General features: G+C 48.3%; 1 protein-coding gene across 1 annotated transcript in view; it reads left to right on the top strand.

Moving 5' to 3' along the window:
* Positions 1 to 545: 545 nt before the first annotated feature.
* SEC14L5 (SEC14 like lipid binding 5) overlaps positions 546 to 26,392 on the top strand; it is a gene marked incomplete at both ends in the record, with an annotated part of 35,366 nt that continues 9,519 nt past the window's right edge. The window contains 7 exons of the mRNA XM_079719369.1: positions 546 to 608; positions 15,381 to 15,530; positions 15,949 to 16,080; positions 18,431 to 18,559; positions 19,136 to 19,301; positions 22,907 to 23,019; positions 25,159 to 25,348. Coding sequence (XP_079575495.1) covers positions 546 to 608; positions 15,381 to 15,530; positions 15,949 to 16,080; positions 18,431 to 18,559; positions 19,136 to 19,301; positions 22,907 to 23,019; positions 25,159 to 25,348 — 943 coding nt within the window. The remainder of the gene's footprint in view (positions 609 to 15,380; positions 15,531 to 15,948; positions 16,081 to 18,430; positions 18,560 to 19,135; positions 19,302 to 22,906; positions 23,020 to 25,158; positions 25,349 to 26,392) is intronic.

The following is a 26,392-nucleotide window of genomic DNA, read 5'->3' on the forward strand; positions in this document are numbered from 1 at the left end:
GTGTGTGGCAGAGACAGTGCGTGTGAAATTTGGTGAAGACTGTGTGCGTATGTTAGGGTGTCTTGGAGGAAAATGGGAGGGCAGGTGCAATGATTCTTTGGGGGACTGCAGGGTCGGGACGCCCATGGTAAGCTGTGGGGTGCAGTGGGTGAATGAATTGTGGGAGTGTAAGAATTGCAAATGTGTGTGTTTCCAGGTGGGTGGCTTTATGGGGTTTTCCGGGGGCCCTCAGCATGAGGATGGAGGAACGTTTGGGGGTACTGATTGCTCCTCAGGAGTGAGTGTGGTCCGGGGCATCGAGTAATGGACAGGGCAAGTGTTTGGGGCATGGCCCAAAGTAATTTGGGGATCACATCGGCCCCTTTGCTTTGAGGGCTGGGGAGATGTGCGAATGGGGCCAGAGGGATGGGCCTGCCCCTTGCTGGGGGAGCAGTGGGCAGGGTTCCTGCTTCCCGTGGAGGGAGCTGCTCCCTCACCAGATGCCCTCACCCAGGCTCTGTGCCCATTCCTGCCTGGCTGGCTTCCGCTGGTGGTCCTGCGAGAACATGGTGCAGAAGTACCAGTCTCCCGTCTGCGTCTACAAGTACCCATTTGAGTTGGTCATGGCGGTGAGTGACCCCTGACCCTGGGACCCCTTGTGTAACAGTTGGAGGGAAACAAGAGGTCAGCTATGATGGGAGGGAGACGGAGACCCTTGGATCCCCAGATCAGAAGGAATTAATGAGCTACTCCACTAACCTGGTGGGTCCAGCTTCTAACCAGGCCATCCCACCTTTCCCCACAACTTCTAGAACCCTTGCCCACTGACCCAAACACAAGGTCTTTCTTTCTTTTCCTTACTGAAGCTTATCTGTTTGCATCTTGGTCTCCTTTGTCAGAAAACAAGGATATCAAGGGCCGAGCTGTTTGCTGGCTGTCGTTTTGTGTACTGATAATAATAATAATAATAATAATAATAGTACATATTCTAATGAGGATGATGACAGCAGCCATTCACTGAGGGTTTGCTAAGTTTACATACGTTGTTTTGTTTAATTCCCAGAAGCTCTCATTATTCTCATTTTACCTCCATTAAACCAAAGCTCGGACAGGTGAAGGAATGGCCTTGAGTTCTGTGGCCAGGAAGAGGTAGAGCCGGGCTTGGATCCGCACGGGGGCGGCGGGGGGGATTCCAGGGCCACAACACCCCCCATGTCCTCCCTCTGCTCACACCCCCTCCCCTCCCCTTCAAGGAAGCTGAGACCAGGGGAAGAGGGGGCGCGTGTGGGCAGGAAGGGTCTGGGAGCAGTTGTCTAACTATGCAACATAGAATTGTCTCCCAGGCCCTCCTGGACCAGTAGTCTGTGCACCGTGGGGCGGGCGCTGGGGACAGGCAGACGTGGCTTTCCTTCTCGGTGCCAATCACTCTGCCTCTCAGAGCTTTCCTCCCCAGTAAAACAGAGGCAATGCTATGGGTTGTGGTGAGGAGTGAATGAAATAGTGCCCGGTGCCTCTGGCTCAGTGCCTGGCACACAGTAGGTGCTCACTAAATGCAGCTGTCCCTGTTATCACACCACATGGTGTTTTAAGTGATTGTACTGAAAGTGTAAGAAATACCAGAATCCACCCCCATTGTCCTCATCCCACCCTTGGTTGCTTAATCCCAGCCTTCTTTCCCAGGACTTTCATATCAGCTGACGGCTCTGTGTGTGTGTCCTCCCCTAACCTAGTCTATGAACCTACCTACGTATGTGTTTTTAGTCACATAAAAGATGAAAAAGCATCATTGCAGTAATCCATACACGTCGTGCTGTAATGTGTAGATGGTTCCAGGTCAGGAAAGAAGCAGGAGCAGGCCTGGGCTTGTACTGACAAGCTGGGTGACCTTGGGCAAGTTACTTAACCTCTCTGAGCCTGCACTTTCCGTCTCTAAAATGAGGATTACATGGTTTCCAAATCTGGGGGTCTGTTGTGGATTAATTGAGTCAACACATGTAAAGCTCCCGGTACAAAGTCTGGCACAGACCAAATGCTATTACTGTTATTGTTACTGTTATTGTGTTGTTGTCTGTGGCTGTGTGACTTTCCTTCATTTGTAATGGGGGTGGGACACCCCAGAGACTTAGGGATGTGCGGTCGGAAGTGCTGCGTCCCTGCCGTTGCCTGGCTGTGCTGTGGCTGTGTGTCTTTAAAAAGTCACTGAATTTCTCTGAGCCCCCATTTCTTCCTTTGTGAAATAGGACTGGTTATATGCACCTCATAAGGTTGTAATTAGGATTGAAGGTGATTATAGTGCATGTGTGGCGGGGGGTGGGGGAGGGGAGGTGGCCAGCACAGGGCCTGGTCTATACTTAGTGGACAATAAATGGCAGCTAAATATAAATAATCATCCTGTGTCTAAGGCTCCAGACGGCTCACATATTCTGACCCTAGGACTCATTCATTCATTCATTCATTCACTCAATAGAAGAGAGACACTGTCCCCACTTTTCTGGGATAACCTATGGCCCAGAAAGCCATGAAGCCAAGAAGCTGAGACAAACGACGATAGAATGGAAAACTAGCAAATTTTTATTATTGCATGGGCTTAATAAATGTAAATTTAATTTAGTATGTTTAGGATTCTCAAAAAATATTTATAATCATTGCATTTTAAAATAAAAATGTCCAAAAAAAAAAAAAAAAAAAACAAATAAAATAAAAATGTCCGCTAAGACTTAAGACTTAGCACTTAAGACTGTATTAATAAGACTGTTGGAATATGTGAAGTGTATTTTGTCAGCTTTGAGTTCCATAATTGACTCAGTTTACTCCCCTAGCTGTTAACAATCTCTAGGGGTTGATGGATAAATGCTTGTGGGTACAACAGGAAACAAAAGTTTTCAGATATTTATTATCTGTATTGTACTAAATTGTCATTTGTATTTTTCAAATACTATGTTGCCTTATCTCCATACAGTCCTTGTTGGTGAAAGGGCCCCAAACTGCCCCAACATTGTCGACAAAGCCACTTTGCCGACTGTTTACAAAACATCATTGTCCCCAGAATAGCTGCATAACTCAACATAACTTGCTCGCTGTGCGGGCACAAAAGGGTTTTTCTGCACTTAATGTCGGTCTTTGTTTCTCAGCTAAACACTTGCCCTCAGTTTGGGTCAGATGCCAGGGAAGTTTCGGATGAACTCAGCTATTTTGACCACATCCGAGTGACCAGACAAGCTGGCCTTTTGGTTTTTCTGTTTAACAAAACTGACTTGAGAATCAAAGCATCCCTTCACTTCTTCAGAAATCCACCAAACCACTGAAGTTCACAAACCACTGACACTGGGTCTGTGGAATTGGTTATAAAATAGTACTAAGGCAACCTTTCTAGATCCAGCTTAAAATTTTTTAAAAATGATTTCTCTCTTTCATTTCAAACATGTAACTAATCCACTGAATGGGTATCTCTCTCCTTGGGCCAAATTCCTTGACATGAATTCTGTTTCTTAAGGATGGAATTCTAGGGACCCTTGCTTTCTCCTTTTTTTTTTTTTTTTTTGCGCGGTACGCGGGCCTCTCACTGTTGTGGCCTCTCCCGTTGCGGAGCACAGGCTCCGGACGCGCAGGCTCAGCGGCCATGGCTCACGGACCCAGCTGCTCCGCGGCATGTGGGATCTTCCCGGACTGGGGCACGAACCCGCGTCCCCTGCATCGGCAGGCGGACTCTCAACCACTGCGCCACCAGGGAAGCCCGCTTTCTCCTTTCTTGATAGTATTCTGTATTATTGGGTTCAAAACAATGAGCTTGTATTATCTTGGTAAGCAGAGGAATACAATTAAGACAATGGAGGCAGCTGCCTATCCAGGGTTGGAGAGAATCCCTTGTCCCTTTGAATGTGGGGTCCCCGAAGGTGGGGGGTCTTTGTGGAGATACCAGTATGTAGAACACAAAGACCATGTTTTGGACTGTGGACTGTGGTTACTTGAGCCCTGAAGGCCACTCTCTGGTCAGCCTACAGCCCGTTGTGAATGATTTCCAGCTCATCTGGGCTCTTCTCCTGAATGGGTGGAGGTTACGAGCCAGATCCTCCAGGCTGGGTCCCTGCTCCAATTTCTTACCTGTGAAATGGAGATAATAAAGGCCTCTGCTCATCAGACAGCTGAAGTGAGGATTAAGCGAAGGGACATGTGTACCCGGACAGAGCCTGGCACGTTGTTTAATGCTCATGAAATATCCCTTAAGTGTATTATTATCATTTATGGTTTTAACAGCTTTTTTGAGTTATAACTCACCTGCCATACAATTCACCCATTTAAAGGGTCCAAATCAAGGGTCTTTAGTATATTCATAGAGTTGTGCAACCATCACCACTGTCAGTTTTAGAACATTTTCATCACCCCAGAAAGAAACCCCATACCCTTTAATCATTATCTCCTAAACTTCCCCATTCCGCCAGGCCCTTGACAACCACTAATCTACTCTCTGTCTATGGTTTTGCCTATTTTGGACACTTCATATAAATGAAATCATACACTATGTGGCCTTTTGTGACTGACTTCTCTCAGTTAGCATAGTGTTTTCAAGGTTCATCCAGGTTGTAGAATCTATCAGTATTTCAACCCTTTTTGTGGCTGAATAATATTCACATTATGTGGATAGACCACATTTGTTTATCCATTCACAAGCCTATGGACGTTTAGATTGTTTCAAGTTTGGGGCTATTATGAATAACGTTGCTGTGAACACCGATGCACAAGTTTTGGGTGGACCTATTCCTTCCAAAGAAACCCCTGCTGTGAATGGTGGTTGTTATTTAGAATATTTAGGCAGATTCTATTTTAAATTTTATTTAACAAACATGTACACAGCACCTACTAGTTTTGAGTCCATTCAAATATTAACTCATGTGCTTCTCAGAACTACCCCATGAGCTAGGTTCGGTGGGTAACCCCATTTTACAGTTGAGGAGACTGAGGCACAGAAAGGATGAGTGGATTATCCAAGGTCACACAGCGAACACATGGCAGGTGTGGACTTAGCTGCAGGCAGTTTGGCTCCAGAGTTTACATTTCAAACCATGAGCTCTGCTGTTTCTCAGGGCTGAGGATCTGAAGTTATTGGGGTGGCCTCTGGGCCGAGTAAGCCGTCCCATGGGGCAGTTACCATCAGGACTGTGTCTGGAATGTCCACACCCCATCAGAACCCTGCAAAGGAGAGCAGAGCCAAAACCTACAGTCCCTGGCTTCTTGGAGGGCAGCTGATCACAACAGCCCAGAAAGGTTTAATGAACACTCTGTGTGCCCACCCCCTCAGGCCAGCTCAGAGGCAAGTACTTTAGTAGCAGCCTCAGCTGCAGCAGAAGAGGAAACTGAGGCTTAGAGAGGTTAAGGAGACTGTCCCTGTGTCAGTGTATTTGTTTGCTAAGACGGGGTAACAAAGCATCACAACTGGGTGGCTTAGAACAACGGAAATGTATTGCCTCCCAGTCCTCGAGGCCAGGAGTCCAAGATCCAGGTGTCAGCAGGGTCGTGTTCCCTCTGAAGGTGCTTGGGAAGGATCTGCGCCAGGCTTCTCTCCTGTCTTCTGGAGCTCCTTGGCTTGTGGTGGCATAACTCCAACTTTCACATGGTATGTTCCCTGTGTGTGTGCACCTCTATGTTCAAATTTCTTCTTTTTTTTGTTTTGTTTTTTTTTTTTGGGCCACGCCGTACAGCTAGTGGGAGCCTAGTTCCCCAACCAAGGACTGAACCTGGGCCCTCAGCAGTGAGAGTGCAAAGTCCTAACCTCTGGACTGCCAGGGAATTCCCTAAATTTCCCCTTTTTACAAGGACAGCAGTCATCTTGGATTTATAAGGACATCCTAATGACCTCATTTTAACTTGATTACCTATATAAAGACCGTATTTCTAAATGAGGCCACATTCTGATGTACCCAGGGTTAGATATCCAACATAGCTTTTTTGGGGGACACGATTCAGCCCATAACTCTCAGTCAATGGCATCATTAGTAAATGGCAGAGATTTGTTTTGTTTTGTTTTGTTTGTGGTATGCGGGCCTCTCACTACTGTGGCCTCTCCCGTTGCGGAGCACAGGCTCTGGATGCGCAGGCTCAGAGGCCATGGCTCACAGGCCTATCGGCTCCGCGGCATGTGGGATCTTCCCAGACCGGGGCACGAACCCGTGTCCCCTGCATCGGCAGGCGGACTCTCAACCACTGCGCCACCAGGGAAGCCCCAATGGCAGAGATTTGAATTTAGGGAATCTGACCCCATAGCCTGAGCTCGCAGCCAGACATCCTGGATTCTGTCTCTGAAGTTCAGTAAACATCTGTGTGCCAGTGGCTGAGGTGGCTTCAGAAATGACCTGGCTGCCTCTTGTCCGTCCACTGCCCAGGGGTCCCTGTGGGGCTCAAAGCCCTGTGGTTTCAGGTCATCTCAGATTCTGCAAACCTAAAGAAGGAAGACGGCATGGAGTAGAATTTCCTAAGCAGTAGTCTGGCTGTGCATCCGGAAGAAAGGTTATAGAGGTGAGGGCTGTTGGTGGCAATTAAGTGTTAAAATATTTAAAGACCTGGACTTTGTATTGATAAACAGCTTGTAATTTAGCAAATGGGTTATTAAGAAGGAGCAGCCTCTGAAGGTAAATCCTTGCAGCCCAGACCAACGGCAGGCAGTTAAAGTTGGAATCGTTGTTATGGATGTAGTTTTAATAAAGCAGCTGGGGCCTTATTTAAATGAGTTTAAATTAGTTCCCTGGAGCCTGTCATCTGATCCCGTTGCTAACAGATTAAGGGAAGCAACATTTTCCACCCTGGATTTCTTACAGGGCCCTGACGGGCTCTGATCTGGGCTGGGAGAACAGAGGTGATCCACTGCCCAGCAAAGTAATCTGATTTCAGAGGGCCCTGAAATCAACTTTAGGCCCTCATTCATTAGTTTATGCATGCGTTAATTCTTGCACGTATGCATTCCACAAATATTTATTGAGTTTCCACTGTGTGCCAAGCACCGTGCCAGGTTGCAGGGGCTACAGACTAGGTGATTCTTAGCACTTTTTGAAATGCATCATTATTCTGTTAATTTGCTTGCCTACTTGTTTATATGGAATTTGCTTGTTTATTTGTTTATATGGGTCTTTTTCATTACATGAAGCTTCAGAAAGGGGGAGACCTGGTCTGTCTTCTTCTCGTTCTGTCTTGACCTGGTTCTCCTGACATGACCCCTTCCTGCCCTCATAGACCTTGCAGCGTGTGTGTGTGTGTGTGTTTGTGTGAGAGAGAGAGAGAGAGAGAGAGAGGGTGTCCAGGCAATGTCATGTAGCAGGATTTGTAATTGGGGCAGAACTCGTTTCTTTGAAGAAATGAATGTGGCTTAGTTGGGCCCCTGTGATTTAGAAAGTGGCTGGCGGGGTCAGTTCATTTTTTCAAGGACTTTGGGAGCTTGGGAAGGTGTGGAAAGTGGATTGGAGGGGGGATTTCCATCCCAGAGGTGGGGAGAGCTTGGGGAAGCAGAGTTGACCAAGGCTGGGTGCATTTCTGAGACACTTAGAAAACCTAAAATAGCATTTCGGGACTTCCCTGGTGGCGCAGTGGTTAAGAATCCACCTGCCAATGCAGGGGACACGGGTTCGAGCCCTGGTCCGGGGAGATCCCACATGCCTCAGAGCAACTAAGCCCGTGTGCCACAACTACTGAGCCCGCGTGCCACAACTACTGATGTCCACGCACCTAGAGCAGGTGCTCCTGCAACAAGAGAAGCCACCACAATGAGAAGCCCGCGCACCTCAATGAAGAGTAGCCCCTGCTCTCCGCTTTCTAGACCCAATGCAGCCATAAATAAATAAATAAATAAATAAATAAATAAATAAATTTATATAAAAATAAAATAGCATTTCCCTCCCATCATGACCCTGACACAGCACTAACTGTCAAGACACTCTGGGTTGGCCTCGCTGCCGCCCTGCCTCTCCCTGAACCATCAGGGGTACCAGCTGATCCCGGAAGTCCGTGGGTGCAGAGCATGTTCAGAGGAGGATTGTTCCCCACTCCGCTCCCCACGAGTGGGTAAGAAGCCACAGCAGGCTTTTGTGCAGTGCCCTGGCCCAGCGGAGGGGCTTCACATTCCCGCAGGGCCAGAGAGGCCAGACGTTCCCCTGGCATGACCTCACGAGGAGGACACCAGGTCCCAGCCAGGCAAAGGGAGGCTGGCTTCCTTCCTCTTCCTTCCTTCCTCCCTTCCTTCCTTCCTTCCTTCCTTCCTTCCTTCCTTCCCTCCTTCAGCAAATATTGGCTGGGTGTCTGTGGTGTCCCAGGTGTGCTACGAGGCCACTGGGGAATCCAGTGGGGAAGGAAACAGACCTAGAGACAGAGGCATTGACTATAAACAAATAAACACAGACATGATACCCTAATCCAAATCACAATCTGGTAGAGCTATAAACCATCCAGAAGATGGCTCACCTTCTTAAAAAATTGTGGTAAAATATACATAACACAAAATTAACCATTTTTAGGGGCACAGTTCAGTGGCATTAAGTGCATTCACATTGTTGTGCAACCATCACCACCATCCATCGCCACAGCTTTTTCATCCTCCCGTACTGAAACTCTGTCCCCATTCAACACTCACTCCCTGTTCTCTCCCTCCCCCAGTCCCTGGCAACCACCATTCTACTTTCTCTCTCGATGAATTTGATGACTCTAGGGACCTCATATAAGTGGAATCATACAGTATTTGTCCTTTTGTGTCTGGCTTCTTTCACTGAGTATTATGTTTTTGAGGTTCATCCATGTTGTAGCATGTGTCAGTGCTTCATTCCTTTTTATGGCTGCATAATAGTCTGCTATATGGCTGGACCATATTTTGTTTTTCCCTTCATTTGTCAATGGATATTGGGGTTGTTTCCACTTTTCTGGCTACTGTGGATAATGCTGCTGTGAACATGGGTGTACAAATATCAATTCAAGAACCTCGTGGTTTACCCTTGTCCATTAAAAAAAAGAAATCTACTATATGGTGACTGGCACTGTGCTAAATGCCTCACACACCTTATCTCCCTTTAATCTTTGCAGCAACCCTTACAGAGTCGGTGTCATTGTCATCATCATCATCCTTTTCTTTCTGAGGAAACTGAGTCTCAGAGAAGCTAAGTTGAGGTCACCCTGCTGGCAGGTGGCAGAGGCAGTGTCTAAACCACATGCGTTGTCTCTGCCACTTCACCATATCCCAGCCTTGCCCCCTGCAGGGTCCTTCTGACTCTTTGTCTTCATCGTTTTGTCTCCTGAGCTGCCTTTGACTAGAGTAGCAGCAGGTTTCTCAGCTACAGGGCCATCTGGGTACAGCTGTCTCTATAGACTGTATACAGCAGTCATTTCAAAATGTTCCAAAGTGATGTTGCCCTGGTTCACCCATGTCCGCTTGCCTTCATCAGCGGGGATGTAACTGCTGCCATCGGGTGTCTGATGGCTCCCTCAGCAACTCGGAGCAACTCTGCCAAGAGCTGGGGGATCCACACAATGAAATATTATTCAGCTGTGAAAAGGAATAAAGCACTGACACAGGCTACAACATGGATGAACCTCAGAAACATAATGCTCAGTGAAAGAAGCCAGACACAAATGGCCACGTATTGTATGATTCCATCTGCATGAAATGTCCAGAAAAGGCAAATCCATAGAGACAGAAAGTGGATTAGTGGATGCCTAGGGCTGGGGTGGGGGGAAAGGGGAGTGACTGTGATGGGGGTGATGAGACGTTTTGATATTAGAGAGTGGTGATGGTTGCAAAACTTTGTGAATGTTCTAAAATCCACTGAACTGTACATTTTAATTTTTTAAAAAAATATTTATTTATTTTGGTTGCGCCAGGTCTTAGTTGAGGCACACAGGATCTTTGTTGCGGCATGCGGGATCTTTAGTTGTGGCATGCGGCCTCTTAGGTGCGGCACGTGGGATCTAGTTCCCTGACCAGGGTCGAACCTGGGCCCCCTGCATTGGGAGCGCAGAGTCTTACCCACTGGACCACCAAGGAAGTCCCTGAACTGTACACTTTTTAAGAGTGCATTTTATGGTATGAGAATTATATCGCAATTTACAAAAAGAGTTGGGGGAGCTGAGAGGATTGATACATCTGTCCTGGGGTCTCCCAGGCTTGCAGGGGAAGCTGGGGGTGGACAAGAAAGTCCCCTGAGGAGTGTGACAGGGAGGGTACACTTTGTGCAATGGTCACGGTTGTCAGTGCTGACTAGCCTGCAGCACGGAAAAAGAAGGTGAAGTGTTGGGCTAGAATATGTTGGTGTGGTTTGGATATTCTTTTCGCACTTTTGGCGGAAGGTTTGGGGTAAGCAGCATTCCAGCTTCCTTTGAATTTGCATGAGGAAGAGCAGGAAGGAAGGAGGGAGGGGAGGGGAGGAGGGAGCAGCTGTCAAGTGATTAGCAGAAATAGCTTTTCTGTACTTTATAGAATCTCACTCTTTTTTAAAATTTAAATTTATTGAACAAATGCTTATGTAGAACGAACCATGTGCCAGGCACTGTTCTCAGCACTTAACCAAAACAGACTCCTTTATTCCCCTGATGGCTCAGTAAGGGAGCTACTTTTCTTATTCTCCTTTTAACAAATGAAGGAAGGAGGGAACTGAGAGCTTGATGACTTGTTCAAGGCTACAGAGCTGGTAGTAAGCAGAGTAGAGATGCGAACCCAAGCCCCAGAGTCCACACCCTTCATGGCTAAGCTACACTGTCATTCACTCCTTTATCATGTAATGTCTATTGAGTATCGACTGCATGCTAGGCATTTTGCTAAGCACTAGGGATTCAGGGCTGATGACTTTTTACTTCAGCAGTTGTGACACGGGAAAGAAGGAAAGAGGCACAGCTGAGCACTCATTGGGAGGTTTCATGATTACTCCCCTTTATAGAGTAATCATGTTACAGACTAATCATGTTCTCAGGGAGAAACGGGAAGTACTGTGCTCCAGGTTACCCAGCCTGGAGATGGGCAAGTCTGGCTAGGAATCCAGGCTCCCCTTTCCACATGCTTAGTGTGTTGACATGGATTGTTGCAGGATGGGCAGCTCATAGGAGACCTTCAATAGAAGTTTCCACTGGCCTCTGCCTGCCCCAGCCCTGTCCCTGCCTGGGCAGGTTCTGGGCCTTGGACCAGCTCCCTTTCTGAGCTGGCACATGTGGGTGTCCTTCTCCAGTCACTTGACGGAAGGGCTGAAACCAAATCCTTCTGCTACCCTGTGTCCCTGAGGAGGCCACAGCATGTGTTTGTCCAGCTGGGAGAAGCTCAGGCCTGATTTGTGGGGATAGCAGTCAGCATCTGAGGCTCTCAGGTAGGGATAAAACTAGCTGTGTGAGCTGGTTTCCAACACAGGGAGGGGCCTGTGAACTACCTGATCCTGTAAGACCCTGTCACCTGCCAAAGCCAAAGGGCCCCTGATCTGAGGGTTTTGGGCCAGCAGGATTCAGAATTTCCAAAACACTGACATTTGTGATGTAGCCAATGTCCCCTGAGAGGCAGGACTGGGAGGTTCAGGGTTGGGGGCTGGGTCAGATGGGCCTGCAATCCAACCCCACCACTTACTGGCCCTGTGATGTCAGAGGCAAGTCACTCTGCCTTCTCGAGCCTCAACTTGCTCATCGGTAAAATGGGGAAATACTAGTTTCCATCCCAACAGGATGTCATGAGGACAAAATGGTGCAGTCAGTCCTCTGTAAATGTCACCATAACAATGGTGTCCAACACCAGCCCTTACAACCCCAGGGAATCTCTGGCTGACAGCCTCTGACTCTGGAGAATTAGCACTGGGTTAGACTCCTTATTTTGGGGCCCCCTGCCTTCCAGATGGAGCCTGGGCTCTGGGGTCCCCCCAGTGCTTGGGGTGGCACCATTGTTGAAACAGCAGTGCCTTCCCCCACACAGTCAGGGAAAGCTGTGTCCAAGAGCCCGTCTGCTGCTGATCAGCTCCGCCGTTATCTGGGGGTGCCAGACGAGGTTCTTCCAACAAGAGGTTTGTAACAACAGGAAGTTGGTTAAGCTCGGTTGGCTGTGTGCACTGAGCTAACAGTCTGTCATTCTTTTCCCTGGACCCCTTTCTTGGGGCTTTTTGGGCCCTTGGCAAGTTTGCATTCTTTCTTTCCTTGCCTGTCGGCTTTTCTTTGTTAGCCCTAGTTAGCCCAAGAACTGAGATGGGCACAGGTCTGAGTTCAGTGTCACAAAAATCACGTAGCCCAGGCCTTGGGTATGCCATGTGCAAGCAAGTATATGGTTAGAAGGTGCCATAAGTGTTACCAAGAAAATGAACAGGACAGAGAACAGTACAGGAGGCAGCCTTGCAGGGATGAAGGTAGGGGAGGATGTCCCAGGAAGGGGGGCCGGCACAGATGAGTCCCTGAAGCCAGAACATCTCTTGAGCCTACAATCCAGGTCTCCTACCTTCTGGAAGCCCCTGTGACTCAAACCTCTCTCCCCCTTTGATGTCAGGTGGATTGATTAGTGTTCCAAGAAGAGGGAGCAGCAAGTGCAAAGGCCCTGTGGCAGGAACAAGCTTGGTGGGTATATTGGTTTCCTGTGGCTGCCATAACAAAGTACCACAAACTGGGTGGCTTAAACAGCAGACATTTTTTACCTCATAGTCCTGGAGGCTGGAAGCCTGAGATTAAGGTGTCGGCAGAGCTGGTTCCTATTGAGGGCTGCGAGGGAGAATCTGTTCCATGCCTCTCCCCTAGCTTCTGGTGTGGCTGGAAATCCTTGGTGTTCCTTGGCTTCACCCCAACCTGTGCCTTCATCTTCACATGGCATTCTCTCTGTCTGTGTGTTTGTGTCCAAATTTCCCTGTTTTAAAAGGATGCCAGTCCTATTGGATTAGGGGCCTCCCCGCTACTCCAATATGACTTCATCTTAATTAATTACATCCACAACAAACCTATTTCCAAATAAGGTCACATCTTGAGGTACTGGGTGGGTTAGGATTTCAACCTATGAATTTTGTTAGGGGTGGATGACACACAGTTCAACCTATGACAGCATGTTCCAAAAACAGCAAGGCTGGAGCAGAGAAAAGGAGGCTGCAGTGGGAGGTGGGATGGTGGAACAGAGTAAGGAGTGTAAGAGTAAGAGTGGGATTTGTTCCGGGCACCCAGGCCTGTTCTGAGTATGTCGTTCCATCTGGGGAGCAGGAGAGAGACTGCAGAACAGAGGAATTGGAGATGCTCAGGGGCAGTGTGGCCACTGCTTGGCAGGAGTTGAAGGACTGAGGGTAGAGAAATCAAGACACATGGCCCCGGGGGAAAATGCCTGGGCTGTTTCCAAGCTGCTGAGCAAGGGGTTCCTGAGGGAGCAGGGGCTGGCCGGCTTGGGATTTAAATCCAGGTTCACCATTTTGCACTGTGTGACATTGGGTGAGTTACTTAGTGTCTCTGGGCTCCAATTTCCTCATTTGTCAAATGAGGGCGCCATTCAGAGGATTAAATGGAAGAAGGCACACAGCTGGAGGAGCAGAGTCGAGGCCTCACTGTGTGCCAACTGCTCTGAGACGTGATCTAGTGACATCCTTACCACCAGCCCATTTTACAGATGATGAGACGGAGGCTCAGAGAGGGCAAGTGACTTGCCTAAGGTCACGCAGTGAGAAGGTAGCAGGAACTCAAACTGAACCTGACCAGTTCTGACACATGCACCCCTTTCCCTCCATAAACTTTCAAAAAAAGGTCAGCATCCCTCTGCCCATCACGGAGGTGGGGCAGAGCCCAGCTCCTCTGGCTCTCCCTCTGCTCAGAAGGGGCTGGGAGGGTGTTGTTTGCAGTTCTTGCAAATGTGCACTGTGCCACCATTTGAGTCCTGTTGCCTGGAGAATAAAAACCCTGGGTGCCTACTATGCTCCAGGCTCTGCGTGAGACACTCAACCTGATATATACCCATTTTCCAGATGATGAAATGGCTAAGAGCAAAGAAGGGACTTGCTTCTCCTGGAGGTGGAGCTGGGCTTCATGCCAGGCACCTGACCCCACCCCAAGCTCTGCTTACTTTGCTATGCAGCTCCTTCCTCAGTGGAGAAATGCCTTCCTTTGAAAGAGGGTTCGAGGCGGCCTGAGATGTGTAGGGGAGACACACTTCTCAGGGGTCCTCCCTTGCCAACCCTGAGGCTAGACCACCAGGAGTGCCATTGTGCATTCTCCCCTGAGGAGAGTTATTCTAACCCTGGTGTGTTTGTACAAAGCAACCAGCCTCTACACATGGAGGCAGCCCTGTCCTCCTGACCCTGGTGGACGATGCACTGGGCTGGCCTCGTGGGGCCTTGAGTGACACCAAGAGCACCAAGCATCTCTTCCTTGTCCCTCCCGCGCCTCTGCCCTTCTGAGCTGGGTGGTCCCGCCTCCCTGCCAGGAGCCAGGAGGGATGGGAAGGAGGTGTGTGTCCTCAGATGACGGCACTATTTTTGGAGCTCACTTTGATCCTTGATTCTGGGACACGTGGCTGTGACAGGCTCTTGGAGCAAACCCTGCTTGAATACAGTCAGCCACGGATGCTGGTATGCCCCCCGGCGGCTCTGACCCTGGCAATTCTGGAATTGAGCTCTCCAATCTGGATGCTTTTTCTTGCTTTTACTTGCCTAACTGCCCTGGCCAGAACCTCCAGGACAATGCTGCATGGAAGCAGCCAGAGCAGACATCCCTGCCTAGTTCCTAATCTTAGGGGGAAAATGTCAGTCTTTCACCATTGAGTATGATGTTAGCTGGGGTTTTTGTAGGTGCCCTTTATCAGGCTGAGGAAGTTCCCTTCTATTCCGAGTTTGTTGAGTGTTGTTTTTTATTTTTTTTAATCATGAAGGGGTGTTGGTTTTGTCGATTGTTTTTTTCCTAAAAGATATCTTCTTTTAAAATGCCCCAAGCCATATTTAAAATAGATAACCAACAAGGACCTACGGTATTGCACAAGGTACTCTGCTCAATATTCTGTAATAACCTAAATGGGAAAAGAATTTGAAAAAGAATAGATACATGTATATGTATAACTGAATCACTTTGCTGTACACCTGAAACTAACACAGCTTTGTTAATCAACTATACTCCAATATAAAATAAAAAATAAAAGACAAAAAAGTAAATAAAATGCCCCAAGCTAGCCCACTCTACCTTCCCAGGGCAAAAACTCAAATGTAGAGTCAAAACGTGATTTGCCAAGTCATAGCTCAGGCACTCCTGTGTCACTGCTCTAGAACAGGTGTTAAGACGGTGGTCTTGGTAATACAGGCAGTGGTCACTGCTCTTTCCACAGGCCAGGACACTCTTCTCTTCTTTGGATACCCCCTCTCGGAATTGAGACAACAGCCCAGTGAGGGCTGGAGGGAGAAGGGTTGTGCTCTGGCTGCCCCCAGCCCCCTTGGCGCTCACCCCCGCCCCTCTGTCCCCAGGCCTATGAGAAGCGCTTCCCCACCTGCCCGCAGATTCCGGTCTTCCTGGGCAGCGAGGTCCTAAGCGAGTCCCGCAGCGCCGACGGGGCGGTGCACTTGGTGGAGCGGAGCTGTCGGCTGCGCATAGAAGCCCCGCGGCTGTTGCGGAAGGTGCGCATGGAGGGGGTCCTGGAGAACCAGGGACCCCGCAGAGGAGGGGACCGGACGGATGGTGGGAGATGGCGGGCGGGGGACCTGGGACCAGGGGGTGGGTTCAGGCGTTGGGGTGAGTGTGTATTGGTACCCGGAGGGCGTTCTGGGCTGGGGGCCTCCCGTGTCCAGGAGAGACGAAGGCCGGGAGGCTGGGCTGAGACTGTAGGAGGACCAGGGCCAAGAGGGAGTCCCGGGGTCTGGGAAGTCGGGGGAAGGGGGAAAAGTCGGGGATCCGGGCTCTGGCTGGTGGGCAGGCGCGGGGCGGGGGGCCGGGGGTCCCGGGGTCCGAGGGTGACAGGGGCCAACCCTCCGGGTTCGCGCCCCCAGCCGCCACCTCACGTCCAGCACGCACGTCCCTGCTGCCCTTTCCCTGCAGATTGCAGGCGTCGAGCACGTGGTCTTCGTGCAAAGAAACGTCTTGAACTGGAAGGAGAGGACTCTCCTCATCGAAGCGCACAATGAGACCTTCGCCAGCCGCGTGGTGGTCAAGGAGAACTGCAGCTACACGGTGAGCAGCGGGCTGGAAGCCCCGATATGTATGTATTAGTTTAAGCAGTCTCAAAAACTGCTTGGGACATACTTACTAAAATATTATTCGTGTTTATCTGAAATTCAAGTGTGACTGGGCATCTTGTATTTTATTGGCTAAACCTGGCAACCCTGCTCCCCCCTTCATGAAACTGTGCCTCAGTTTCTTCACCTGTAAAATGGGGTTAATGATTGTACCTACCACATAGGTTGTGGTGAGGATTAAATGAAGTAAAATATCTGAACCCCTTAGAGCAGTGCCTGGCACATACTAAGTCCTGCATACGTGTTAACTTTTTATAAAAATTTTTATTGGAGTATAGTTGATTTACAATGTTGTGTTAGTTTCAGGTGTACAGCAAAGTGAATCAGTTATACATATATCCACTTTTTTTTTTAGACTCTTTCCCATATAGGCCATTACAGAGTAATGAGTAGAGTTCATGTTAACTTTTAATATAATTAATGATAATTATTATTCTCCAGTACATACTGATTGAGCACCTACTATATGTCAGGCAACCTGACAAGTCCTGGGCACCCAGCAGTGGACCAATCTGCCTGACCATTGCCTTCACGGGACTTCCATTCCAGTGGGAGACACAGATGAGAAAAAAAAAATCAATATATACTTACAACTTTGTCACAGTGCTAAGAAGGGATCCAGAATTACAGAAAATAAGAGGAGGTGACAGTGTCTTAGGTAACAGTGTCCCCCAGGCCTCTCTGAGGACATGCTGCTGAAGCTGAGATCGGAAGGATGAGAGGGCTGGGAACAGAGTTCTGGAGGAGGAAACAGCATGTGTGAAGACCCTGAGGTGGATGAGCGAGGTCTGAGAATGGGGGCTGTGGGGGCTGAGTACTGCTGGCCTCGGGGCTGCAGTGAGGAGTTTGGAGGCATTTGCTGGGATGAACCCAGCTCTGCCACTTTCTTGCTGAGTGACACTGGGCAATTGCTTCCCCTCCCCGGGCCACCCTTCCATATCTGTAAAATGGAGACAGCAGCAGAACCCACCTCACTGGGCATTGGAAGAAGCAAATGAGGTAATGTAGGTAAAGCCCCTTAGCTGATGCTACATCCCAGATGGTTAGCTCAAGGTGGTAACTCCAGGGTAAAAAATGTGGCCCATTACAGGTGGTTTTTTTTTTTCTTTTTTAATTGGTTGTGCCGCATGGCTTGCAGGATCTTAGTTCCCCGAACAGGGATCAAACCTGCACCCCCTGCAGTGGAAGCGTGGAGTTCTAACCACTGGATCGCCAGGGAAGTCCCCTGGGTGTTTTTGATGTGTCTTTGCCCAGCCTCCTGTTCGGGAGACCTTGCCTCATTCATCTGTTTGGTCCCTAGACACTTTGTGTGGTGCCTTGTATACAGCAGGCATCCAGTAAATGCTCACCGCTTTTTCCTTCCACATTTTCAGCTCCTCTTGGAGCCTCCTGGAAACTGAGTCCAGGATGTTTACCTCTGGGGAGGTGTTGGTGGTAGTTTTTTTATGTCACTTTTAGTGTAGTGTTTCTTAGAGTGAGTTCTGCTAACAGCTGGTGAGCAGTATCACCAAGACTGCTTGTAAATAGAGAGTCTAAGGCCCTACCTTGGACCTGTTCAGCCCAGGCATCTGCATATTTAACAGATGCCCTGCTAATGCTTCTGCCCACGGAAGTTTGAGAGGCACTAAGCCTGGGTCTGCACAGTAGCTCTGTCCATGAAATTTGTCTTTGCTTACATATATATGCATATTTACTTATAATAAAGATATGATAGGGCTTCCCTGGTGGTGCAGTGGTTGAGAGTCCGCCTGCCGATGCAGGGGACACGGATTCGTGTCCTGGTCTGGGAAGATCCCACATGCCGCAGAGCGGCTGGGCCTGCGAGCCATGGCCACTGGGCCTGCATGTCCGGAGCCTGTGCTCCACAATGGGAGAGGCCACAACAGTGAGAGGCCCGTGTACCGCAAAAAAAAAAAAAAGGTATGATATATAAATACATATTTTTAAAATATAAAATATAGTATTTATGTATAATTTATTTATAATGGTATATTAAATATGTTATTTAAATATATCACTAGGTATGTACAATTTTTAAGGGACGGGAACATTGGTCTCACTTTCTTCTGGTCCCTCCTGAGAAGACTCTCTGTTCTCTAAGGCTTTAGACCTTGCATTGTTCTGGGCAGGGCCCTTTGGTACTGGTGCTGCCCTTGGGTGTTGCCAGGCTATGACATGCTGTCCACTGCATGCTCTGGCTGGTCCAGATCTCCAAGAGAGCCCCCTGGGGAGGGCATGGCATCTCCCACACTGAGACCATGTCACTGCCCCTGCCTGGCTTTCAGGTCCACCCTGAGAATGAAGACTGGACATGCTTTGAGCAGTCTGCCTCGCTCGACATCCGGTCCTTCTTTGGCTTCGAAAGTGCCTTGGAGAAGATCGCCATGAAGCAGTACACAGCCAACGTCAAGAGGGTAAGAGACGGGTTCCATAGGTCATGCAGAGGAAGATGCACAGACCTCAGAGCCTGCGGATCCCGATCTGCCACCTCAAGACCCTTAACCTTCCTCAGCCTCAGTCTCCTCATCCATAGAATGGGTATTCTAATCAAAGTCACATCACATGAGATAATGGATGGAAAGCACCCGGTCCATAATGGGGGCACCATAGTCATTGTCCCAAAGTTCCTAGGCTTGGGCAGTGAACTCTCTGGACAGAGGGACATTGTGCGCTGCTTGGTTTAAAGATCTCAGACCCATCACTGAGTGGAGGCCTGTTAGTGTAGTGAAACAGGTGAACTTCATTTTAATAATAATATATTTTATCCACGTGTTATCAATATAAAACTTATTCACGCGCTATTTTACATTCCTCGTTTGGTACTATGTCTTGGAAATCCGGTGTGTATTTAACACTCCCAGCACGTCCCTTTGAACTGGCTGAATTTCAGCTGCTCAGTAGCCACATGTCAGGCTGGCTGGGGCCGGAGCCGGGTGGGGGAGACTCCCAGGCTGAACTCCGCGGTACTGATGTGTCTCTCTGACCTCCAGGGGAAGGAGGTGATCGAGCATTACCTGAATGAGCTCATCTCCCAGGGCACCTCTCACATTCCCCGGTGGACACCTGCCCCAGTCCCAGAGGAGGACACCCACTCCCAGGCTGGGCTGAGGGATGGCAGCGCCCAGGGCCCTGCTCCCGAGATGGTCAGTACTGACGGTAGGTCTCAGCCAGCCAGCCAGGTCTGTTCTGGGGTCTGCAGCGTGTTTGCTCACTCCTGGGGGGAGGAGGTGGGGGTGGGGAGAGTTGCCAAGGGTCCCCTTGGTGTTGGGACTCAGCTTCCTCCCTCTCCCGACTGCTTTGCCTTCTCTGTGCTCTAGCCCAAGAGCCAGAAGTGACATTTCTAGATTAGGAATTGACTGATCTGGTGCCTCAGGGCTGCCCTTTCCTCTGTTTTATTAATATTCTATATTAAATGAGTAATGCATGATCATGGTAGAAAAAAATTGAAACGGCTCAGAAGATGTGAAGTAGGAAGTAAGACTCCTTTCTTCTCACTGGAGGCAACTACAGTTTTTCCTGAAATTATCTAGGCATATATACGTACATAATATGCACACACACGTGTATACACTCATACACACATGTGTAACCTACATTGAACAAATGAGAGCATATATACATTCCATTTGATATTTTGCTTTTTTTCACTTACTAATGTTGCTTGAACAGCTTTTTGTATCTGCATGTGTCTTGGCACTTTGCAGTATTTTGTGGTGTGGTTGCACCATTATTTATTTATTAATAAAGATTGATTATTTATTATTTTAGTTTTTTTTAGCTAGTCTCCTATTGATGGACATGTAGATTGTTTCCATTCTTTTTAAAAATGCAAATAATGTGGTACCTCTTTGTACTTAAGGTTTTAAAAAATATTTTCATGAGCATATATATATAGCATATAATTTTGAGTTGATTTCCTGAGTCAAATGTTATATGCAACTAAAATTTTGGTAGATTTACCAATTAGGCCTGCAAAGAGGTATAGTAGTTAATGTTCCCACCAAAAATGTGTAGCTGCATCTATTCCGGACTTTACCCCAGCTACTCTGAGACTATTAGTATATGTTTTAAACTTCTGAAGGGCAAAGAGTGACCAAGGGTAGATTAGTGGCCATTTCTTTCTTTATGAGTGAGGTCATTTTATTTTTTCATGTTTGGTGACTGTTTTTTCTTTTCTTTCTTTCTTTTTTTTTTTCTGTGAATTCCTGTTCTTGTCCTATGTCCATTCTCCTATTTTTCCATCAATTTCTTATTGCCTTGTAAGAGCTCTTTGCATATTAAGGCAATTAGCCCTTTGTCATATTTCAGACTCTCATCGACATGGAAAATGTTCACAATATAGTGTTAAAGGAAAAAACCTAGGACACACAATTGCACATGCCCCATGAATCCAGTTTTAACCATGTGCACTAATGCCCGCAATGGCTGTTTTCTCTTTGGGGCCACTGAAGTGTAAGCGCTTGCCTGACACAGAGATATGCCACAAAAATACATCTGGGGCTGTGTTTAGCAAGAACAAAATTCATTTGTTCAACAAATATTTATTCTGCACCAACTGTGTGCACTAGATGGTTGCTGTTATACGTGTGCTTTTAAAATATTAAAAAAAAAATTTTTTTTTTACTGCACTTCTGCCCTTTTCTGTGCGCACACTCTGCGTGTCATGCCCTGTGCCCTCCCCATTTGGCACTAGGCCTTCCCTTCCCTTTCTTTCTGTGCTGTCCACCAGCAGAGCCAGTACTCAGGATGGCTGGAGGGAGGCAGGATCATGCCCCTTCCACCCTGCTCTGTGTCACTGAGCCTTTGTGCTCAGGAGAAAGGGGCCTCACATCTGCCTGGAGGCCGGAAGGAAGCTGGCGTCTACTGCCTCCCTCGTGTTTCCTCCCTCATTCCCTCCTTGCCCCCTCCCTGTCTTCAGCATCTCCACTTCAGACCACTCTGAGGTGTTGCAGGGTCTGGGCGGTCCCTCCACAGCATTCCTCCTGACTCTGTTTACCCAGGTGGCTACTGGTGCAGTTGCCATGACCACCAGCCCTGGGCTTTTTTTGTTTTGGAGGGAAACGCTGGGTCCTGCTGCTGGATGTGCAGACATTCTGTTTGTTTTCTTATTGTGCCCTCTGCACACAAAGAACAGTCTAAGCCCATGAAGGCTGCTCTTTGTGGACCATCTGCACCCAGGGCTGAGATGCTAAGATGCTGAGATGCCTCACCATGACAGCATCTGCCACCACAGCAATTCAGAGTGGGCAACAGGACCTCAGCTCCGAGTCCTGCCTCTAAACGCCGGCACACGCTGACCTCAAACAGCCCAACTGTGCGAGACGGGATTGAACAGTGGGCATGATCCATGCAGCTCCCAGGCTGTATTTTGGGGTCAGGGCTTTGTCTACCCAAAACCTCGAACCCCACAAGGGGGCTGGGAGGTGGGAAGGCAAAAAGAACTGGTACTTATCCGCTGCCTCCTTTATGCTGGGTACACCACAGGCATTTACCTGTTTGAGTTACGGAACCTCTCTTGGCCTCAGTTTTGTCTTCTCTAAAGTGGGAACAATAGTGACACCCGCCTCCCAGGGCTGTTGGGAGCTGGCTCAGATGATGCATGTCAGTAGACAAGAGCTCATATTGTCAGTAATCTTCAGAGGGTGGGGCAGCTCCAGAGGGTTGGAATTTTTTTTTAAATTGGAGTATAGTTGATTTACAATGTTTTACAATGATTTTTTTTAACAACAAAAAATGATTTATTTGCAACACAGCCCAGTCCCCATCATTTCAATACAGCACAGGAGTAGGAAAGAGTCACACTGCAATCATCACACTGCCAAGCTGCTGTACAGCAAAAATGACTCAGTTATACACATATGCATTCTTTTTTTAATAGTCTTTTCCATTGTGGTTTATCCTAGGAGACTGGATATACTTCCCTGTGCTGTACAGTAGGACCTTGTTGTTTATCCATTCTAAATGTAATAGTTTGCATCTACCAACCCCAAATTCCCAGTCTATCCCTCTCCCTTTCCCCCTCCCCCTGGCAACCACAAGTCTTTTCTCTATGTCTGTGAGTCTGTTTCTGTTTTGTAGATAGGTTCATTTGGGTCATATTTTAGATTCCACATATAAGTGATACCACATGGTATTTTTCTTTCTCTTTCTGACTCACTTCACTTAGTAAGATAATCTCTAGTTGCATCCATGCTGCTGCAAATGGCATTATTTTGTTCTTTTTTATGGCTGAGTAATATTCCATTGTATACATATACCACATCTTCTTTATCCAACCATCTGTTGATGGACATTTAGGTTGTTTCCATGTCTTGGCTATTGTGAATAGTGCTGCTGTGAACATAGGGGTGGATGTATCTTTTTGAATCACAGTTTTGTCTGGGTATGTGCCCAGGAGTGGGATTGCTGGATCATATGGTAACTCTATTTTTAGTTTTCTGAGGAACCTCCATACTGTTTTCCATAGTGGCTATATCAACTTACATTCCCAGAGGGTAGGAATTATCTTGATTTCTGAGGGTCAAAGGGACACACCACTCAGCACAGTGAGATCCAGGCTTGCCCCAGCATGAGTTTTTAGAATCACCTTGGAAATGGGTTGGAAACACTAGAAGATCTGAAGACCAGTAGCTATTTGGTGAAAGGGTCACCGTGTGCTTGGAACTACGTTTTGGATTCAAGGTGGCCAGTAAGGCAAGGGTTTCAGAAAGGGTAGACCATGCAGCATCTCCTGCTGTCCTGAACCCCCTTTTCTCCTCCAGGGGACAAGCTGGATGCAGACTACATTGAGAGGTGCCTGGGCCATCTCACACCCATGCAGGAGAGCTGCCTGATCCAGCTGCGGCATTGGTTGCAGGAGACCCACAAAGGCAAGGTGGGTCAGGGCTGGGGCTGTAGTGACTCAACCTCAGGCATGGGGGGAGGAAGGGCCAGGTAAGTAAGTCTGTGTAATTAGCAATGCTGGACACTTCTATTTGGCCTTCTTTTGTTATATCCTGTCTCATGCATTCTGTACGTAGCACTGATAGCATCGTTTCCCATCCTTGGCATAGTTGACATTTGAGGATGGACAGTTCTTTATGGGGGGCCGTCCTGTGCACCATAGGGCATTGTGCAGTGTCCCTGGACCCCACCCATGAGAGGTCAGGAGCTCTTCTTCCCCAGCTGTGACAACCAAAAGTGGCTCCAGACATCGCCCATGTCTCCTGGGGAGCACAGTCACAGCACAGTCACTGTGTTCACAAAACCATGCATACTGTCCTTTTCTAAGAGATTTAATGATTTGCGAGCGTTGATTTTTGACTGCACATGGACTTTGCCTTTAGACTCTAAGCCCTACACATGAGTGTCCACCATGCCTGTAGGTCTCAGTCACGGGCCTGACCTTTAGCTCTGTTGAATAAGAGCTTCCAGCCTAGTCGTGAGTTGCTTGCCCTTCCTCCCCTCCCCCCACTGGGGGGCAGACAAGGGAGTTACTTTAGTGTTGGGCTGGGATGTAACCTGTTTGCCTGTTTCCTCACCTGTAAAATGGGTACAATGTGAGCACACCCCTGCCCCCGGAGTGAATTACAAGGAACAATCCACTCCGTGTCTGGCTCAGCACAGCACTCAGGAAAGTGCACTTTTTATGGGGGCTGGCTTTCCTTGACTGTTGATACTTGCCTGAGGGAAGGAAGAAGAGTGGTGGGCTTTAGCTTGTCACCTCTGCATGTTAGTTAGAGTCTGGGTTATATGTGTTAGGAACACAGCTTGAATCAATCAGACAAAAAAAGCGGGGGTAGGGGTTTAATTGGCTCATATAACAAACTGTTAAGTGGGGTGTGTTAGTTTCCTGGGGCTGCTGAAACAAAATACCACAGACTGTGTGGCTCAAAGCAACAGAAAGTTATTCTCACAGTTCTGAAGGCCAGATGTCTGAAATCAACGTGTCGACAGGATTGGTTCCTTCTGGAGGCTGGGTGGGTTGGGGGGAATCCGTTCCATTCCTCTCCCCTGGCTTCTGATGGCTGCCAGCAGTCCTTGGTGTGTAGATACATCACTTCCAGTCTCTGCCTTTGTATTCACGTGGTCTTCTCCCCTCTTTACATTCTGTGTCTGTGTCCAAATTTCCCTCTTATAATAAGGACAGCAGACATTGGAGCAGGCCACCCCCTAATAGAGTGTGACCTCATCTTAACTAATTACTTCTACAAAGAGCCTATCTCCAAATAAAGTCACATTCCGAGGTTCTGGGTGGACATGATCTTGGTGGGGCACAATTCAACTGACCACGCAGCCTGTCTCAGGGATGTCCCGAACCAGACTTTTTTTTAAAAAAAAAATTTATTTATTTGGCTGCGCCGGGTCTTGGTTGCAGCATGCAGGATCTTGTTAGTTGTGGCACGTGGGATCCTTAGTGTGTGGGATCTAGTTCCCTGACTAGGGATCGAACCCGGGCCCCCTGCATTGGGAGTGCGGAGTCTTAGCCACTTGACCACCAGGGAAGTCCCATGAAACCAGGACTTAAATGCTGTTGGAACCCCTTAGTTCTTGTATCCGTTTATGTCTGCTTCATCTCCTCAGACACGCTTCCTTGTTGAGCTTGGATCTGTGGCTGCTTACAGCTTTGAGTCTCCCCTTTGCCTCCGTAGAGAAAGGGATTCATGCCCGTTCTTCAGATTTAAAATTGTCTAAATGCTCTGATTCGCCTGGCATGGATTTTGTCCACCGGAGGCCGTGGGAGTGGGGTCCTGTGATTGGCAACGCTAACTAAAACCACCGTTGGTGTTGGGAAGGGGGCAGGAAAGGCAGTTCCCCAAGAGAAAAGAGATGTCACCCCCAGCACAGGAGGGGGAGGTTAGGAAGCCCAAACTCAGACATTCACTGCAGTCCACCTTTGGCTGCGTCATCGTTGAGTGTAACGTCCTTTTCCCAGCTAAGTGTTTGTCAGATAAGACAGGAGACTCATTTTCCAGTTTCACCACCCGGCTTAGGGAATTCCATGCTAAAGGCTTTCTCCTCCTTCTCTTCTCAGATCCCCAAAGACGAGCACATCCTTAGGTTCCTGCGGGCTCGAGACTTCCACCTGGACAGGGCCCGGGAGATGCTGTGTCAGTCCTTGAGCTGGCGAAAGCAGCACCAGGTGGACCTCCTCCTTCAGACCTGGCGACCCCCTGCCCTCCTGGAGGAGTTCTACGCAGGGGGCTGGCACTACCAGGACATAGGTGCGTCTCTTTACCTACATAACATGGAGTGTACACTTGGGTCACTGTCGAATGCACGTTGAATGCCCCTTTTCATCTTAGCATCTTATTATTTTTCCTTTTGGCTCTTCTGGGCATCTGGAGATGCCTTTGAGGTGACAACCCAGCTGTGAAGGCAGAGCTGGAATAGATGTTTGGGTGGGAGACAAGATGTTTCTCCCAGGGGCTGGGTCAGCCCACCATTACTTTTTGGCTCATGAATACTGACTGCATTAGTGTCCTGGGACTGCCTTAGCAGATTACCACAAACTGGGTGGCTTAAAGCAATAGCAATTATTCTCTCATTGTTCTGGAGGCTAGAAGTCCAAAATCAAAGTGTCAGCAAGGCGGTGCTCCCTCCGAAGGCCCTGGGGGAGATCCTTCCTGCCTCTTCCAGCTTCTGGTGGCCTCAGGTGTTCCTTGGCTTGTGGCCACGTCACCCCAATCTCTGCATCTGTCTTCACACAGCCTCCCCTCTCGGTATCTCTGTGTCCTCTCCTCATCTTTTAAAGACCCCGGGTCACTGGATTTAGGGCCCACACTGATCCAGCATGATTTTGTCTTGAGATCCTTAAGTAATCACATCAGCAAAGACCCTATTTCCAAATAAGGTCACATTCTGAGGTTCTGGATGGACATGAACTTTGGGGAGGACACCGTCCAACCCACTACAAATATCATATCTGGATTTTTTATTAATCTGCCTTTGACGCCAGTGCCTGTTATGCTTTTCAATGTCCTTTAGTTAAAAATTCATATGTATTGATTAGGGCAAGGGCTTGAGTCTCCTGAAGAACTGGTTGACACGCTTGCTTTCAATATACAGTCGGTCTGTGTTATTCATGGATTCTGTATTTGTGAATTTGCCTACTCACTAAAATTTATTTGTAACTTCCAAATCAATACTCAGGGCGCTTTCACTGTCCTTCACGGACAGAGTGACGAAAAACCTGAGTCACCCGACGTGCACATCCATTCCCAGCTGAGGTTGAACGAGTGTCCTTCTGCCTCCTTGTTTCAGCTCCT

This window comes from Hyperoodon ampullatus, assembly GCF_949752795.1.
Source record: "Hyperoodon ampullatus genome assembly, chromosome: 14".
NCBI classification, from domain to species: domain Eukaryota; kingdom Metazoa; phylum Chordata; class Mammalia; order Artiodactyla; family Ziphiidae; genus Hyperoodon; species Hyperoodon ampullatus.